Source organism: Palaemon carinicauda, chromosome 8 (assembly GCF_036898095.1).
Source record: "Palaemon carinicauda isolate YSFRI2023 chromosome 8, ASM3689809v2, whole genome shotgun sequence".
NCBI lineage: Eukaryota > Metazoa > Arthropoda > Malacostraca > Decapoda > Palaemonidae > Palaemon > Palaemon carinicauda.
The window spans coordinates 35,318,825-35,338,291 of record NC_090732.1 but is presented as its reverse complement, the minus strand read 5'-3'; the positions used below and the strand labels follow the sequence as shown (position 1 = coordinate 35,338,291).

Genomic DNA, 19,467 nt, shown 5'->3' with positions numbered 1-19,467 from the left:
CCATTCGAGCCCTTAAAGGACATCGATGACAAGAATCTCACGCTCAAGGCGGTCTTCTTGCTAGCATTAGCCTCGGCTAAGAGGGTGGGCGAGCTACACGGACTGTCATTCGAGGTGGAACACACTAGGGGATGGAAGGAAGTAACCTTTAAGTTTGTCACATCCTTCGTCGCCAAGACTCAGAACCCCTCGGTGTGGGATCCGAGGTTTGAGAGTTTTTCGATTCCGGCAATCCCGAATAAAGGAAACCCGGAGGACCTAAAATTATGCCCGGTCAGGACTATTAGGAAATACTTTAAGAGAACGGCAAACCTCCGCCCGTCTATCAAGAATCTCTTCGTCTCATGGGGAAAAATAAAGAAAAACATATCCAAAAATACGGTTTCGTTCTGGCTCAGGAAAGTGATCACGCAAGCCTACTTAAAACAAGGTCTTCCTACACCGGGGAAACCCAGAGCTCACGATGTTCGGGGCATTAGCACCTCTCTAACGTTCGAAAAGAACATGTCAGTAGCGCAGGTTCTTCGAGCGGGAACTTGGTCCAACCAGTCGACCTTCACCGCACATTATCTCAAGGACTGTACGAGAAAGTCTCTGGACGGGTTTTCTATCGGGCCGGTCATCTCAGCCCTGCATTCGGTTTGACGGCTCAAGCCCCAGGCTCAATCGCGAAACATAAAGTATCTAGACACAAGGAGCCGAGTTCTATTTTCCCCCCTTTTCTAACTTTCTCGTACCGTCAGTCGTCATCAAGAAATATCGCTCATTACACAAGACGAAAATTCGCCATATCAAGCACAACGAAGATATTGCAGAAGGGTAAGTGTTATATCACACTTAATGAGTCTTTTACGTAGTTTTCCCTACTGTCCATCGGGGTCAGGGCTAAAGGGCACTCCCCCCTCCTAAGGTGTAAGTCTCCTATAAAGTGTTTCAAGGTAAGTCTCTGTGTCGGAACAAATCACAAATTTTAAGTAATTTGTATTTTTCCTAACAATACTTACCGAAGAAACACTTTAGGTTTAGGGCCCCCCCAACCGTCCCCGCAGTGCCCCGCTGACCTCGTGGTTTTGTTCATTACATAAAACATACTGGGGAGAGCTTCTCAAAGACGGGCGACCTGCCTGGGCAATGCCCCCAGGTCATGTTATTTCCCGTTATTCAGGACAGTATAGAACATGGAAGTAGGGGGAAACTACGTAAAAATCTGGTCGTCGGAGAGGAGTTACCAGTAATCTCCTATAAAGTGTTTCTTCGGTAAGTATTGTTAGGAAAAATACAAATTACTTAAAATTTGTGATTTTGCAAAAAAAACAGAAAGGGTTGTGGTGGCCTGGTGGTAGCGTCCTTGCCTGGTGATTGCCAGACTGGGGTTCGAGTTACTCAAACTCGTTAGTTCCTCTGGTTGGGGTAGCCTATAGGTCTATCTGCCAAGTTATCAGAGGCCATTATTATTATTATTATTATTACTACTACTATTACTATCCAAGCTACAACCCTAGTTGGAAAAGCAAGATGCTATAAGCCCAGGGGCTCCAACAGGGAAAAATAGCCCAGTGAGGAAAGGAAATAAGGAAATAAATAAATGAAGAGAACAAATTAACAATAAATCATTCTAAAAACAGTAACAACGTCAAAACAGACATGTCATATATAAACTATTAACAACATCAAAAACAAATATGTCATAAATAAACTATAAAAGACTCAAGTCCGCCTGGTCAAAAAAAAAGCATTTGCTCCAACTTTGAACTTTTGAAGTTCTACTGATTCAACCACCCGATTAGGAAGATCATTCCACAACTTGGTTCAGCTGGAATAAAACTTCTAGAGTACTGCGTAGTATTGAGCCTTGTGATGGAGAAGGCCTGGCTATTAGAATTAACTGCCTGCCTAGTATTACGAACAGGATAGAATTGTCCAGGGAGATCTGAATGTAAAGGATGGTCAGAGTTATGAAAAATCTTATGCAACATGCATAATGAACTAATTGAACGACGATGCCAGAGATTAATATCTAGATCAGGAATAAGAAATTTAATAGACCTGATCTTCCTTGGTCCTAGCTTGGGTGGAGAGGGGGCTTGAGCGCTGATCATATGTAATACTGTATGGTCTGTAGGAGCTTGCTGATCCACCAGGGGCGGTGGCAGAGCTTTTTCCGAAGCAGGTTATCCCTACGCTAATGGTTTTCCTTCAGGGGCGGAGCGAGAGCCTTCTCTTAAGCGACTTTCTCCTTCTTCGGGAGAACAAACCTCTTATGCAGAGGTGTTATCTTGAACCTGCTGGTTCGCCTTGATCCTTTGGGGTCTCGTTCGATCACCCTTTGGGCTGGCATGATCGTTTGAGTCTTCAGGCTCTCGTCATGTTGATCCTGCTGGTTCTCATGACAGTAGGAGTCCTTCGGGACTCCGCTCGAAACCTTCGGGTTTCAGTTACACCGAACCTTCGGGCTCTCGTAACGATGGTAACATTGAGCCTTCGGGAACGTGTGCCATCAATCACGCCAACCTTTCGGGGTCTCGTGACAGAGGAACCTCGATTCCTCGTTACGCTGATCCTTCGGGGTCTCGTAACATTAGTTATGCAGAACCGTTGGGCTCTTGTAACTTTAGTCACTCTGACAATTTGGTGTTTAGTGACAGGGAAACTTCGGTTTCTCGTTGCGCTGACCCTTCGGGGTCTCGTAACATTAGTTACGCTGAGCCCTTGGGCTCTCGTAACTTTAGTCACTCTAACACTCCGGTGTGTTGTGACAGGGAAACTGCGGTTTCTCGTTACGCTAACCCTTAGGGGTCTCGTAACATCAGTTACGTTGAACTCTAGGACTCTCGTAACTTTAGTCACTGACACTTCGGTGTTTTGTGACAAGGAAACTTCGGTTTCTTGCTACGCTGACCCTTCGGGGTCTTGTAACATTAGTTACGCAGAACCCTTGGGCTCTCGTAACTTTAGTCACTCCGACACTTTGGTGTTTAGTGACATGGAAACTTCGGTTCCTCGTTGCACTGACCCTTCGGGTTTGCGCAACACAGTTCACGCTGATCTTTCGGGTTCTCGTGACCTGAGTTATTCTTTTTATGACAGAGAGTTTCCAAACTCTCGTTGTGTTGATCGTTCGCGCTCACACAACACAAGCTATCGTGAACCTTCGGGTGAGTTCTCTCACCAACCTGAGAGCTCTCGCGTGCACGACCAAATTGGTGCACACGACCGTCTTGGCCCCTGCAAGAAAAATGGCGATCATGGCGCGCGGGTTCACCCTTTGGCGTGCCATATGCGCGAACATCCTGTTGCTCGCCATGCGCTCGAACATCCTGTTGCTCGTCATGCGCTCGAACATCCTGTTGCTCGCCATGCGCTCGAACATCCTGTGGCTCGCCATGCGCTCGAACATCCTGTGGCACGCTGTGCGCGTGAACAACACACTGCGCGCAAGTAACTTTATGCGCGCCAGGTGCGCGAACAACCTCATGAGCTCCACGAGCGTGAAAAAGGTGTGCGTACGAGCTCCCTTCCGCCTACCAACAATTCGGCGCAAGAGCGCACGACCATTTTGGCGCACACGATCGGATAGGAGCGCACGCACGACCATATTGGCATGCGCACACGATCGGATTGGAGCGCACGACTGTATTGGCACGCGCGTACGACCATATTGGCTCGCACGCACAACCAATTTGGCGCGCACGCAATTGGTTGAAGTGCACGAACAACTCTTATGACCCTTCGGGGTCTCACAACACAGTTCACGCTGAACCTTTGGGTCTTCGTGACCATAGCCATACTTATATGACAGAGTTTTCGGACTCTTGTTGCGCGAAGTGTTCACGAGTGCACAAGAGGTTTACTCTCATGACAGAGTTTTCGAACTCTCGTCCCATGAATTGTTCGCGCGCGCCCATCGTCATCAAGAGTTTTACTCTGATGACAGAGGGATGCCTGCTGCCTAAGGGTTTACGAATCTCTACAGGTAACTATGACACAGTTCCTTTGGGTCCTGGTCACGTAACACGATTCCTGGAATTTCAGCGACAGAGTTCCTGCGGGTTCTCGGCACAACATCCCTTAAGGTCGTAAGAAAGGAATTTACAAATAGATTCTGAACCCCTAGGTTCTCATCCGAATCTCTCTCTTTCCACGATTCAGAGTTTTCTGAAAATTCTATGGTCGATACCCCACCCCTCGACGGGAGGGGTCTTCCAAAGGTGCGACTTGATACGTCACTCTACACTCCCAGCTGATTACTATATCAGCTAGTCTGGTTTCGCCAGCACCAATCCTTTCGTTTTTGAACGAACCACCATCATCTTTCCTCCTCCTTCGCACTTCGAGTGGTTGGGTTAGCAGATGGAAATGAATGGGGAATGAAAATGCTTTACATTGCAGTTCATTTCACCTGGCAGACCTCGCCTGAATTAGACGGTAGTTTTCTCACTATCGAGAAAGCGTTCGATGGCAACCTCTTTAGGTAAGCGGTCGATTTCAATTATGTCTGGCCTTCTTGAAGCAAACCCCTCACATACGAGACTTCACCCTTTTTAGGGAGACTCGTTCCTGAGAAGTTTTTTAAAAAACTTCAATGGGTGTTAAAACTTCATGAAGGCCGTAAGCCTTCCCGGAGCATGCACTCTAGCCAAGACAAAACCGCGAGGTTATGGTCTTAAACTCTGTTCTACTGTTTGATGGAGGCAGCTTCCCCCGTCATTGTACCCTGGGTATAACGACTTGCGAGACTTTCTATTCTTTCCTTACGGGGTTATTGTTTCGAGCAATTAGTCCCGAAGGAACATTGTTAGCTGACGTTAAAAGAACGATGGCAGCAGCGTGGGCATCTTTTCATTACGTTACGAACGTTTCAAACCCCGCCCACAGGTAAACAGACATCCGTTTTGTGTAATGAACACTGGCTAGCCCCCTCATATAAAGAGGAGGGGTAAACCAAAGGGGATATGATTGCCTCTATAACTGTATATTTTTGTTGAGAACATGTTCGCTCTCATTCAAGAAAATATTACAGTTAGTCAACGATCAAAATTCTTTCGGCAATAATGTTGTGATTCGTCGCACATACATTATTCCCACAACCGGATTCGTTGCAGACGTTTCCTGGAGGCAGAGAATACGCATGCGCTAGCGCAAATGGACAAGTACATATATGCGTGCAAGCGATTTTTCTGCCAATAAGGGCTATATACATCTTCCAATTAGAACTCCGTTTTATGAAGTTGTATATTTATATCCCTTACTGAAACCAGGATATTCATTACATTACTTGGCTACTTTTCTATAGCCAGACATACGGCATTTACGTTCTGTCTCCTTATAGGCATTTTTCCTTTCTTCCGATCGGAAGTCTTAGTCTCCTACAAAGGCTTTGGCTGGAAACTTCTCAGAAGCATTTTCGTTCCCTAATAGGGAACATTTAATATAAATGCTAGTTTACCGATCGGAGACGGAGAAGTATGAACGTTTCTGTCCTAAGAAGGAGAAACCTCCGTTACGAATGTTTCCAACGTTCTCCAACTGACTTTTAAGTCGAACTAGGCATGTATACTTGTCATGCTCACAGTTCGGTGTTACTACTCAGTAGTACACTTATACTCTTTGCCCACCCAACAATAGATTGAAGATACGTCTCAATCCCCTCTTGGGTTTGGTTGGATGCTTTCGGTGATTACCGTACAGTCTCTTGTCCGGAAAGCGATCTCTATAGAGATTCGCTATTATATCATAAGCTGTACTGATTAACTGGTTTACCGTTTGGTATCGGTCGTATTCGGCCAACCACACTGGATTAGTGGCAGTTGGAGGGAGAACAGGCTGTTCCCCTTCGTCGCAAGAACGTGCAATTGGTTCCACATCTCTACATCATCTCGAGGGATGTTTATTGCTATGCACCCCCCCCCACCACTGCTGGACAATCCGCGGATGATGGGTGGCAGACGAGAGCTTCCGCAAAGAGGCCTGTCTTCTTGTCCTCTCTCTGGACCTGATGCTCTCCATAATGCATCAAAAGAGAGAGGGGAGGGCATATGCCATACCATTCCATCCTCATCGGTTGGTCCGATTCAGAAAGGTACTAGCATTCACCTCTCTTAGAGAACCTTCTAGCAGTACTAAGCCTTAGATGGACAGAGGACAACTAGTTGCCCCCATCTGCTCACGTCATTCCTGGTATAGGAATGTGCTTGCAAAACCACCCAGATAGTGGGCTCCTAGTGTCTTGGAATCATCTTGTATCCAACAGTCTTAACTTTGTGGGGTCCCCGACTGTGGTTATGCTCGCAGTGGCCCTTATCTTCAGGCTTCCACTCGACCGTTCCTAAGGACCTCAAACAAGATGTATTCCAAGATCGGTGGGGCAGCCTAGAGGTGTGCCTTGTTTTTCCCCCCATTCGGACTGGTGAAAAAGTCCTCAGCAAGTTAGGATAAGCAGGATCTTATCAATGACTCCAATAGCTTCGCTATGGCATCCCGCAGAATAGTTCCCAGACCTTCTGCAGCCCCTGACAAAGCTCCAATAGCTTTGCTATGGCAACCCGCAGAATGGTTCCCGGACCTTCTACAGCTCCTGACGGAGTTCGGGGGCATCTTCCTCCACGACACGAACTTCCAAGCAGCCACATGCGAACACTTTCCTAAGCCGTAGCTTTGCTTTGATTTCTCGCCTGGGACGATCCTATACCACCCCTCTCAGAGAGGCCTTTCCCAACAGGTTACGGAAAAGATGTCTAGGCACCTCAGACACTTTTCAGCGTCGGTCTTCCAGGCGAAGTGTTCGGTCCTTTGTGACTGATGTCGTGGAAAGGGATTCTCTCCAATCGATGCCTTTACTTATGCAAGTGTGAGATAACTTGTCCCCCGTCGGATCTCAGCCTTCTCCTGGGAACGCGGTTCGGGTCCTTCAGTCTCTGAAGGCCCCTCTCTACGAACCGTAGGCCCAGCAACAGATCGCTTCCTTACATGGAAGATGCCCTTTCTACTCACTTGGGCTTTTGACCAAGAGAGTTAGTGTGTTGTACGATCCAACGTCTGATGTCTCCTACCCTAGGAGACGGGGAGAAGTAATCCTCAGCGGCGTCCTTGAGTGGATTGCCAAGACTCAAATCTGAGTGTGCTGTACCCTAGGTGCAGCCCATTTCGAACAAAGAGTCTTCGTTCGGTAACCGGAAACCCATCAACAGGGGTTTTACTCAGTTAGTAGTCTGTGGGGTTACCTTAAAAGAACGATACCAGCTTGCCCCCATGTGTCGGCACTGTTGACCAGCACGGGGAAGGTCAGGAAGAGGACCTCAAGGATTTCCTTCCCCTCTGGGATTGGAAGGCAATTGAGGTTACTCTTAATCTAGACTCTCCTCCATCCTAAGAACCGGAGCTCGTAACGTCACTGGCGTTGCTACGTCCTGGCGTTCAAGAAACTACTCTGTGGTGCAGATACTTTAAGTGGGCATGTGGAAGCGTCAATTGACCTTCACGGCTCACTACCTGCAAAGACGTAACCCACAAGAACATGGAGACCTTTTCCATTGGTCCTGTGGTGGTCGCACAACAAATGGTCTAAACACCTCAGGCTCCTTGATGGACAAGTAGCAGAGGGCTGAGGCTACCCGGATTAGTCTTGGGTGAATGAGTAAGAATGCCTGGCTCCTTTCTTCCTTTTACCTTCTCCCCTCTGGGGAAAACAGTTCCGCAAGCCTCAGCATAGCTGACCTCACTTCGCTGCAGGTAAGACCCATTTCCCTTGTGCCTCCTAAGTATAGAAGAATACTTTGTTATGTCCCCAAATACCTTTTAGAGGGAGGGTATTGGGTAAGTCTTTAAGAACATTAGGTTCTGTACTCAAGTTCCTATGTTAAAGACAAGCCACACTATTAGTTCCACTCACACACAAGCGTCTGCAGGCCGCTATCAGTGCATTACCTCATATCAGCACTTGATTTTAGTGAGGGTAGGGTCCCTTCTACTTTTGATCACAGATCACAGACTTCCTCCCTCCTAAGAGTAAGTCACTCTATTATAAATAGCGAAGATTTGTATATGTGTCGGAACAAATAAAAAATTTGGAAATAATTTGTATTTTTCCTAAGATACAAACCTGAAGCTATTTATACAAATTGGCCCGCCACCCTGTCCCCTGAGAAGTCCTGCCATAAAGCAAAGTGGTTACTCAGCCGAGAGGTGTGAATGAGCTGGGTAGCCAGTCTACCCCACCCCCCACCCGCTAACTAGCGGATGGGGTAGTTATCCCTCACTAAAATTATCATGGCTCGTCTTTCAACTGCGCCGAAAGTAATACCCAATTATAAATAGCTTCAGGTTTGTATGTTAGGAAAAATACAAATTATTTCCAAATTTGTTATTTTTTGATGACTGGCCAACATCAGCCATATTGCAATGACTGTTTGTTACCCCTTACAGTGAGGCATTTGTTGACCAAATGCCCCACTCTTTAGTACTGTACTTAAGAAATAGATATCTGTTAGAGCCTCAAGGTAGGGATGACAGGTTTGTCCTTGCCAAAAATTTTTGGCAGAATGTGTCCTACAATACTAGCAGTATTTTTATGGATTTATTTTAAAAGTATGTTTTTTGATAGTTAATTTTTTTACTGACCTGTTTGTTTTTATGGTTTTAAGTCAAATTTCCTTTTATAATTTATTTATAACAAATGACATTTGCATCAATGACCTTTGATGTCAGGATACCAGAAAACTGTACGGTCATTCTGAGAAGTTATTCCTTTTATTACATCGTTTTAGTACTGTATTCTGGTTTTTATTTTTGTGAGTTTTATGCCCTTTTCAATTATTTGTTTAATATGAAATACTGGTACTTCTCTGACACATAGAAATTTGTTTTACTATTTTACAGGGTTTTTGGTGCAGAATGGATGAAACATTTGCTCCTCCAAGTAGATTCTTTTATGAATTTATGAAGAATGTTGTAAACAAAGGGGAGAGTGTGCCTGTAGATGTCATTCGCCCTTTATTGAAAAGTAAGTTTCATTTTTAAATATTTAACTTAGCCGGTGAATATATAATAGCTGCTACTCAGCGGCTCGACAGAAAACACACTCAAAAACTCGCAAGCGATCGCTATGAAGGTTGCGGGTGTGCCCACCAGCGCCACTATCGGCCAGATACCACTCTTGCATGTAAACAAACCCTTCAATTCTTCTCTGTCGACCTTGACGACAAGACGTATCAATACTCGCTGTAAAACCTGGAGTTTTCTCAACATTTTTGGTGAAGTACTTCATTTTGGTTTGAGCTTTCGCAGTGCAGGTGTTTTATCTTCATCTTAAATCTTGAACTCGTTTTTGGATAGATTTAATTTTTGATGACAAGAGAGAGAGTATGGACTTTCTTTGACTTTTAAATGGCCGACCCTTCCCTTAGACGGAAGTGTGTTTTAGGCTTTTAGCAATTATCTTATCACGTTATAAATTAATTATAGATTTTCCTCTATATATTTTATATCTCAACCGCCTTTATTAGGCCTCTTCGATTAGCTTTCCATTTATAATAAACATCAAAATAAATTTTAATGATTTGTTTATATGCGACCTTTACTGAGAGTAGGTCCTAACTTGGAAACCGAAGTTAAACAACGTTGAGCCCTTTTCAATCGTAAATAACTTTTACAGAGCTAATGATTTAAAACTTATTGAATGAAATTTTTTTTAGTAAATATTTTATGAAAGTTTTTTTCTTTGAATAGTATTCGTACGGTTTCAAAGGTGAACTAACGTTTAGTTTATTTATGCTACGCAGTTTGCGCTCTATCGTTACGATAGAGAGAGAGAGTATCACGGTTTCACTTTGCAGAAAGAGTAAATCGATTCTGACGTTTTGTCCTTTTTTCTTTCAAAGCTTAAATGTTTTAAATACTATTTAAAAGGAACTTTTTAATTGAATAACCTTTCAGTTTTTTCCTTTGGTCAAATAACCTGTTTATTGACGAAAGGTAAGTGGGCTCTTCTCTTCGGGCGAAATCGAGAGAGAGAGAGAGAGAGAGAGAGAGAGAGAGAGAGAGAGAGAGAGAGAGAGAGAGAGAGAGAGAGAGAGAGAGAGAGAAAAAAAACGTTCCGATCTTTATTCTCGTCCCAAGCGAGTAACGTTGTTCTCGAGTCAGCTTTTTACTCTTGTCCCTAGTCTCTGTACGGGGAGAAAGGATAAAACGTTTTTAGTTTTTATTCTCGTCCCAAGGCACTGTACGGTGAGAGATTGAAAACGTAGTTTTGAATGAACTAGTGTTTAGTCTCCTTCCCAGCCACTGATCTTTTTATCTTAAAATATGTTTACAGTTTTTTTGCTTGTTTTAATGTGCTTACATTATACGACTGATTTCGCAATTATAACCTTTTGATGAGGGTAGAATTGCGTGCTTCAGGTAGAAATCAGTTTTATTCATACTTAATGTGAATTGTTAAAAAATTCGATTTCAGTGAAATAAGTGCAAAACAGAAAATCGTAGTGATAAAGTGATATTGCGCAAAGTGTTATCAGTGTTGCGACCGAGGGTTCGTCTGTTCGTGCCTGTCGTTCGCCTAGTCCGGGACCTCTTGCAAGCTCCCAAGCCCAGGGGAGAAGTAATGTCGTACGACTTATGGGTTCAAGAGGCCTTGATCAGCGAACAGACGTTCCCTCTATGGTATCAGGCGTATCTCACCAAGATCACCCCTACCATTAGACGAGAGAGACGATTTTCTCCTCGTCATCCGAAGGCTTTTCGCATAAGAAACCGTGGAACAAGGTTTCGAGGCCCTTTAAGCAAAAGTCAGTCCTTTCAGGACAGGTCCAGCATCCTGGTTTTAACTATTAGGACAGCTCTGACACTATGCAGTCATCGGAAGACTGCTCGCCGCCTAAACAAAAACGTAACAGACGTTACCCTCGTCTCTTACCGCAACCATTCCCGTTGTTCCTAAATAAGTTGTACGGCAAGACATGCAGAATAAGCTTGCCTCTCTTATGGAAGACTATTCTGCCGATAAGGTTCACGTTGATCCTAGCCGTTTATCTCATCGAGATCCTGGCCTTCAGCCGCCCAAACGAACCTTTGTGCGTCCTGTTGACGTTGGCGTAGCTAAGTCACGTCAGTCACGATATGTAGAGCCTCACTCGATGCGGTCACGTGTTGGCTTTCAGCCGCATTTGGATGTTAGGCTGCTTCCTAAAGCTCCTGTTGACATTCAGGACGTTCGCCAACCAGCGGAGTTGACTTTTTTTGACGCTGAGCGTCAACTACCGCAGTCTAGAGTTGTTTTGACTGCTCAGACTAGGCAGTCAAAACAGTCTCGAGTGGACGCCCAGCGTCCTCCCGCACCTGTTGTTGTTGACAGTTCACAGACTGTTAAGCAGTTACATGACGTTGCGTCCTGGTCCGCTACTAATGCACCAGTGCGTGTGGACTCTGCTTGTCAAGCATTGCCACCACGGCAGGTCTCTCCCTTGCTTGAGAATCGGCTATTGTCGGACAAGATTCCTTCAGATGAGGAAGTTGCTGTTCCCCCTCCTACTGATATTCCCTTGAGGACTCTGTCAGACGGAGAGGAGCCTAAAGCTGCTTAGCTCTCTATGGACTTTAAATAAATCATACTGATTTTTAAGGATCTTTGTCCGGATCTTTTTGTAACTGCTGCTCCTCGTTCGCCTAAACGTCAGAGTTTACACTAGGCCTAGCTACTTCGAAGCCGTTGTTTTTATAAGCTAGTGCTCTCTAGCTCTTCTAAGAGAGCTTTACGTTTGCTAGGCGACTGGTTTATCACCAGGAGGAGTTTGGGGGAGACAGCCTTTGCTTTCCTTACTTTTAAGCTGGCTTATAGAGCGAGAGTCTGATATGACACTCATAGACTCTCCCTGGCGCCTGGCCATGAGACGCTCCTAGATTTTATGGTCGACTTCAGAGCTAGACCATCTCCTGTTAGGAGTCTTTTTTCGAGCGTTTGAAGTTTTGCTGTACAATTATGTCATGCATAAACAAGGCTTTCAGGGATGGCTCCAATGATCTGACAGCCACGTTCTCTGCAGGAACAAGTTCCTCAGGGATGGCTCCAATGATCTGGCAGCCATGTTCACTGCAGGAGTACGTAAGAGGCAAGTGCGCTCAATGTGTTCATTGTCAAGACAAACTTCACGATGAAGTCTACCAGGCTGTCTTGACAGCATTAATGGAAGGCGGCTGGATGGTCTCTCTCGACCTTCAGGAGGCATACTTCCACATTCCTATACACCCGGATATCCAATCATTTCTGAGGTTTGTTTACAGGAATGTGGGGTACCAGTTTCGAGCCCTGTGCTTTGGCCTCAGTCCTGCTCCTCTCGTGTTTACAAGGCTCATGAGGAATGTGGCAAAATCCCTCCATCTATCGGGGATCCGAGCCTCCCTGTACTTGGACGACTGGCTTCTCAGAGCATCGTCCAGTCTTCGCTGTCTGCAGGATCTACATTGGACGTTGAGTCTGGCCAGGGAGTTGGGACTTTTGGTCAACCTAAAAGTCCCTACTGATCCCATCCCAGATTATTCTATATTTGGGGATGGAGATTCGCAGTCCAGTTTTTTTCGGGCTTTTCCGTCTGCCACCGATTAGAACAAGCCCTGCTCAAAATCCAACTAATGCTGAAAAGATAACGTTTGTTCAGTCAGGAGTTGGAACAGTCTCGTAGGGACTCTCTCATCCCTGGAGCAGTTTGTCTCACTAGGGAGACTACACCTTCTGCCTCTCCGGTTCCATCTAGCCTCTCACTAGAACTAGGACAAGACGTTAAAGACGGTATCATTCCCAGTCTCCGAACCAGTGAAGGCATGCCCTAAATGGTGGGACAGCAATATCAGTCTGAGAGAGGGACTATCCCTAGCAGTCAAGAACCCAAACCACGCGTTGTTCTCCGACGCGTCGGATTTGGGTTGCGACCCTGGACGGTCGGGAATGCTCGGGTCTGTGGACCTCAAGTCAGAAGAGCATGCAAATCAACGGCAAGGAGCTATTAGCAGTCCACTTGGCCTTGATGATATTCGAAAGCTTCTTCGAAACTAAGTGGTAGAGGTCAACTCAGACAACACCACAGCTTTGGCGTACATCTCCAAGCAAGGAGGCACACACTCCTTCACGCTGCTCGAGATCGCAAGGGACCTTCTCTTATGGTCAAGAATTCGAGACATCTCCCTGTTGACGAGATTCATCCAGGGGGACTTGAACGTCTTGGCAGACTGTCTCAGTCGGAGGGGTCAGGTGATACCCACGGAATGGACCCTCTACAAGGACGTGGGCAAGAGTCTTTGGGCTACTTGGGGTCAACCCACCATAGACCTCTTTGCCTCGTTGACCAAAAGGTTACCAATCTATTGCTCTCCAGTCCTAGATACAGAAGCAATCTACATAGACGCGTTTCTACTGGATTGGTCTTTTCTGGACTTATATGCATTCCCACCATTCAAGATAGTCAACAAGGTACTGCAGAAGTTCGCCTCTCACGAAGGGACAAGGTTGACGTTGGTTGCTACCCTCTGGCCCGCGAGAGAGTGGTTCACCGAGGTACTTCAATGGCTGGTAGACTTTCCAAGAAGTCTTCCTCTAAGGGTAGATCTGTTACGTCAGCCCCACGTAAAGAATGTCCATCAAAGCCTCCCCGCTCTTCGTCTGACTGCCTTCAGACTATCGAAAGACTCTCTGGAGCTCGAGGCTTTTCGAAGGAGGCAGCCAGTGCGATTGCAAGAGCGAGGAGAGCTTCTACCATTAGAGTATACCAGTCGAAGTGGGAAGTCTTTCGAGACTGGTGCAAGTCAGCATCTGTGTCCTCGTCCAGTACCTCTGTAGCCTAAATCGCAGATTTTCTCTTACATCTGAGAAAGGTTCGCTCCCTTTCAGCTCCCACGATTAAGGGCTACAGGAGCATGTTGGCTTCGGTCTTTCGACATAGAGGCTTAGATCTTTCCAACAATAAAGATCTCCAAGATCTCCTTAAGTCTTTCGAGACCTCTAAGGAACGTCGTTTGGCAACTCCTGGATGGAACTTAGACGTGGTCCTAAGGTTCCTCATGTCAGACAGGTTTGAGCCATTACATTCAGCTTCCCTGAAGGATCTCACCCTCAAGACACTTTTCCTAGTGTGCTTGGCTTCGGCTAAAAGGGTCAGTGAACTTCATGCCTTCAGTAAGAACATCGGCTTTTCTACAGAAAAAAGCCACTTGTTCACTTCAACTTGGTTTCCTGGCCAAAAATGAACTGCCTTCTCGTCCTTGGCCTAATTCTTTTGATATTCCTTGTTTATCAGAGATCGTAGGCAACGAACTGGAAAGAGTATTATGTCCTGTTAGAGCTCTTAAGTTCTATTTAGCTCGTAATAAGTCATTACGAGGTAAATCTTAGGCATTATGGTGCTCAGTTAAGAAACCTTCATTGCCTATGTCAAAGAATGCTTTGTCATATTTTATCAGATTTTTTTAATACGAGAAGCTCATTCTCACTTGAATGAGAAAGACCGATGTTTGGTTAAGGTTAAGACGCACGAAGTTAGAGATATAGCAACCTCCGTGGCCTTCAAGCAAAATAAATCTCTGCAAAGTATTATGGACACGACTTTTTGGAGAAGCAAGTCAGTGTTCGCGTCATTTTACTTAAAAGATGTCCAGACTCTTTACGAGGACTGCTACACACTGGGTCCATTCGTTACAGCGAGTGCAGTAGTGGGTGAGGGTTCTACCACTACATTACCCTAATTCCAATATCCTTTTTAATCTGTCTCTTGAAATGTTTTTAATATTGTTTTTTGGGTTGTACGGAAGGCTAAGAAGCCTTTCGCATCCTGGTTGATTTGGCGGGTGGTCAAAGTCATTTCTTGAGAGCGCCCAGATTAGGGGTTTGATGAGGTCCTGTTGTATGGGTTGCAGCCCTTAATACTTCAGCTCCTGGGAGTCTTTCAGCATCCTAAGAGGATCGCTGGGCTTCGTGAGGAAGACAGACTTATAAGGCAGAGTAATCGTCTAAGTCAACCTCCTTACCAAGTACCTATATATTTTGGTTTTGTTATATTGATAACTGTCAAAAACTCTTAGCTTATACGCTGTAAACTTAATTAACTCTGGTCTCTACCCACCGCCTTGGGTGTGAATCAGCTATTATATATTCACCGGCTAAGTTAAATATTTAAAAATATTTTAATTATAAAATAAATTTTTGAATATACTTACCCGGTGAATATATAAATTAAAGGCCCTCCCTTCCTCCCCAATAGAGACGCAGCGGGACGAGAAGAATTGAAGGGTTTGTTTACATGCAAGAGTGGTATCTGGCCGATAGTGGCGCTGGTGGGCACACCCGCAACCTTCATACCGATCGCTCGCGAGTTTTTGAGTGTGTTTTCTGTCGAGCCGCTGAGTAGCAGCTATTATATATTCACCGGGTAAGTATATTCAAAAATTTATTTTATAATTAAAATACCATTTTTAAACATTAAACTTACCCGCTGGTTATATAACAATAGCTTTAGTCCCTGATGTCCAGCAGAAATTAAAAAAACTTGCGGCAATCGCAGATAGAGTTGCCAGGTGTACACTAGAGCCACCATTCCATCCATCGCCAGATTTTCTCCTGCCGTCATTTTGTCAACATCGATGGGAATTCACTCGTGATCAACCTGGATTTTAGCTGTTATCTTGGTGATGTACTCCTAAAATATGGTTTCTGGCATTCGCTTATTTTGTTTTTGTTTGGTATTTGATCGCTATATTATAGCTTAAAAGGTAGGATTAGAAGTTTTTCAATCTATTTTAAACTTACGAAAACTTCATGGCGGTAGGTAAACACCTTTATGACGTCACAGTCATATGACGTAAGCTAGTGTATAACTTGCATTTTCTTTCTTTTTCTATAAAGAATGATAAGTGAATAATATCTTACTAAGTATTAAATTTTTTAAGATAAAAGGATTATATTGTTTTAAGAAAATTTTGTCCTTTTACAGTATTCCTACTTTTAAGCAGAATATATTTTCTGTACAATCAGCTGTTATTAAAGGAACTACAGTAAGCTTTAATCCTAATCATTCTGAGTTGATAAGCCCAAATGGTGTGTCTTTTGAAATAAATAAGAAAGGTAAGTTGTATTATCTAAATAATGTAAGCTCATGTAAATCTCGTTCACTAGAGGATTGGCATAAGGTTTTGGGACACTGCAATGTTAAAGACATTTTGAAGTTAGAAGATAAAGCTGAAGGTATGAAAATTAGTGACAAAAGTAATTTTGATTGCATAACTTGTCATGAAGGTAAAATGCATTTATCTAGGAACAGATTACCAGATGAGAGAGCAGAGTAAAATGGAATTTGTACATTGTGATCTTGCTGGACCAATGAGTATTGAATCAAGGGAAAAATCTAAATATTGTAATGTTTTTGTAGATGATTATTCAGGATTTGTTTTTGTTTACTTATTAAAACAGAAGAGTGATGCACTTAATGCTACTTAGAAATTCCTTGCTGATACTAGTTCTTATGGTGTTGTTAAAAGATTAAGGTGTGATAATGGAGGAGAATTTACTTCTTCAGAATTTAAAGAATTTCTGATAAGTAATAAGATTAAACAAGAATTTTCTTCACCAAATTCACCACACCAAAATGGTACTGCTGAGAGAATGTGGCGTACATTGTTTGAAATGGCTAGATGTCTCTTAATTGAAGCAAAGCTACCAAAATTCATGTGGAATTATGCTGTTAGGGCAGCTGCTTATATAAGGAATAGATGCTACAATTTTAGACTAGATGAAACCCCATATGAAGTGTTAACGTCTAAGAAGCCTGAACTTGAAAATATGCATATTTTTGGTTCCCTGTGTTATGCTTATGTAGAAAAGAAGCTAAGCTAGACCCAAAATGTGAAAAGGGAATATTTGTTGGCGATGATTCATACAGTCCTGCTTATCTTGTATATTATCCAGGAACTGACAGTTTGAGAAAGGTTAGTTTAGTACATTTTACTGATAAATTCAATTTTGATAAATCCCAATGTCTAAAGGAAGATAGTGAATTGGATTCTGATAATGAGAATGTCATTTGCAATGAAAAGAAAACAACAGTTAATTATAACCAAAGTGATCCTGTTTCCAAACCTATCCTTGTTAAAGATGAGCATAGTGAAATTAATGCAGATTTGACTGAAACTGAAAGGGAAGGTGAGTCCCGTTATCCAAGTAGGGAGCGAACTGCTCCCATATATCTTGAAGAATATGTTGATCCTGATAATATTGATTTACTGGGCTATTCTGTTCATTATTGTTGTAAAGTAACTGAAATTCCTGAAAGCTATAGAGGCATTAAATTCACACGTGGCTCACAAATGGAAAGCTGCAATAGATGATGAAATTCAATCTTTAAGAGATAATACTTATGAATTGTGTAGTTTACCAAACAACCGTTGTATTGTAGTTGGACGATGGATATATGCCATTAAAGAAGGGTTGAATGGTGAAGAGCAATATAAAGCTCGCTATGTTGCAAAAGGGTATTCTCAAATTGAAGGTGTTGATTACACTGATACTTTTTCTCCTACTGTGCGTATGACCTCAATTAGAATGCTTATGCAATTGGCAGTACAATATGATTTAATTGTGCATTGTATGGATTTTAAAACTGCCCATCTTAATTCCAATATTGATTGTGAAATATTTGTTCAACAGCCTGAAGGTTACAATGAAACAGGTAGTAATAATGAACAATTGGTTTGGAAACTGAATAAATCTCTGTATGGTTTAAAGCAATCAGGCAGAAATTGGAATAATATGCTCCATGATTTCTTATTTCGAAATCATTCTGAGCAGTCATTAAGTGATTATTGTGTGTATGTCAATAAAAGACATAACTTTCATGTAATTATTTTGGTTTGGGTTGATGATATGATCATTACCAGTAGTAATGAGAAAGCTCTGTTTGACACTAAACTTGTATTATGTCATAGATTTGAGATGAAAGATTTAGGGAAATTTTCATGGTTTTTCGGCATTGAGGTTGTTTTTGATGGAGATTGTATAAAAATGAACCAGAGTAAGTTCATTGAGAAAGTTTTGAGCAAGTTCAAAATGGATGAATGCAACCCAAAGTCAATTCCTTGTGATCTAAGTGTTAATAAACGGATTTTGAGCGAAGCGAAAAATCTATTTTTGGGTGAGATAGCCATGGCGTCCTGATGGAAGGTTCCTTTTTGGTAGCTTCCTTGGGTAAATAACTACTAAGATATTCCCAGAGAATTTAACCACAGGTTATCACAGAATTCTAACTTTTGGAGCGAGTATCCTAAAGGTTTCCCTTTAAGACATCGTATATCAACAGGGGACGCATGTATTAACGCGCCACATAGCTATCTACACCCCGAACAGAGTTAATGCTTCGGTTTGTAAGGGCTGAGAATAGCTGGGAGCCGTTCCATAGCTAATCTCATTCGTGGCTACTACTGATACTCGAGACGTAAACAAACGGGCGCCATTGCTTAAATGACGTCACGTCCGTCTTTATCCTGAAGCCAGTTGCTTGCCCATCACCATGATACAGCAGAGCAGGGTGGGACCTAAAAAACTGGACGAAGTAGCAGGGAGGGTCCATCAGGACGCCATGGCTATCTCACCCAAAAATAGATTTTTCGCTTCGCTCAAAATCCGTTTTTTGGGCTCAAGCCATGGCGTCCTGATGGAAGAATACCAGAGAATCAATGTATCGTGGTAGATTTTCCCCTATTAGTAAGTGCCAAGGCATTGACAAAATAGCATAGTAATCTTAGTAAAGAACCTTAGGGAAGAATCATCCTGCCCCCCTTGGCAGTGAAGTTCCCACGGGCCATGCCGACGTCAAAGTGGTATTGAAGGGCTATTCATCCTGATAGAAGAACTTGAAGAACTTGGAGACGAAGCCGAATGTTTGGTATTCGTATAGGAACATCCTGAAAAGCAGACCAGTGGTGGTTGGGCACTGTGTGCTGAGAAGGGTGATTCATCTCCAGGGTATGAAGAGTAAGTATTCGTATTGGAACATTACATAATCAGAGTGAATATAAATTAAGAGTTAGTATCTTAATTTCTCTATAACCATAAGGAAAAAAGGGGATAATAAAACTATGACAGGCATGTATTTCATAGTAAGTAGGAGCTGATTGAGACGCACAGGTAATAAAATAGAAATTTTATTTCACAAATGCAGAAATTAAATGAATTGCAGCAATAAGTAAAGTTCATTTACAGTAATTATAATGTACATAGTAATAAAGACTTGCTCTAGAATCTGAAAAGGAATTTCAAGTTTATTAGTAGGCACTCGTTCTCGAGGAACGTAAGTCTTTGATTAAAAACACATCATGCTCAGGGCATGCGGCACTTGTGTGACAACTATGACATTTCACCTGGGATAAGAACAGTTATAAAAGCACTAAGTGTTTTCGACATCACTATGTATCGCTCGAGGGTCAACATAGGCACCCGAA

At 43.3% G+C, this 19,467-nt stretch overlaps 1 protein-coding gene across 1 annotated transcript in view; it reads left to right on the top strand.

Moving 5' to 3' along the window:
• Positions 1–19,467, top strand: part of LOC137645700 (uncharacterized) — a 50,560-nt gene that overhangs the window by 6,997 nt on the left and 24,096 nt on the right. The window contains exon 2 of the mRNA XM_068378560.1: positions 8,875–8,998. Within this exon, the coding sequence (XP_068234661.1) occupies positions 8,890–8,998 (109 nt within the window). The 5' untranslated portion in view covers positions 8,875–8,889. The remainder of the gene's footprint in view (positions 1–8,874; positions 8,999–19,467) is intronic.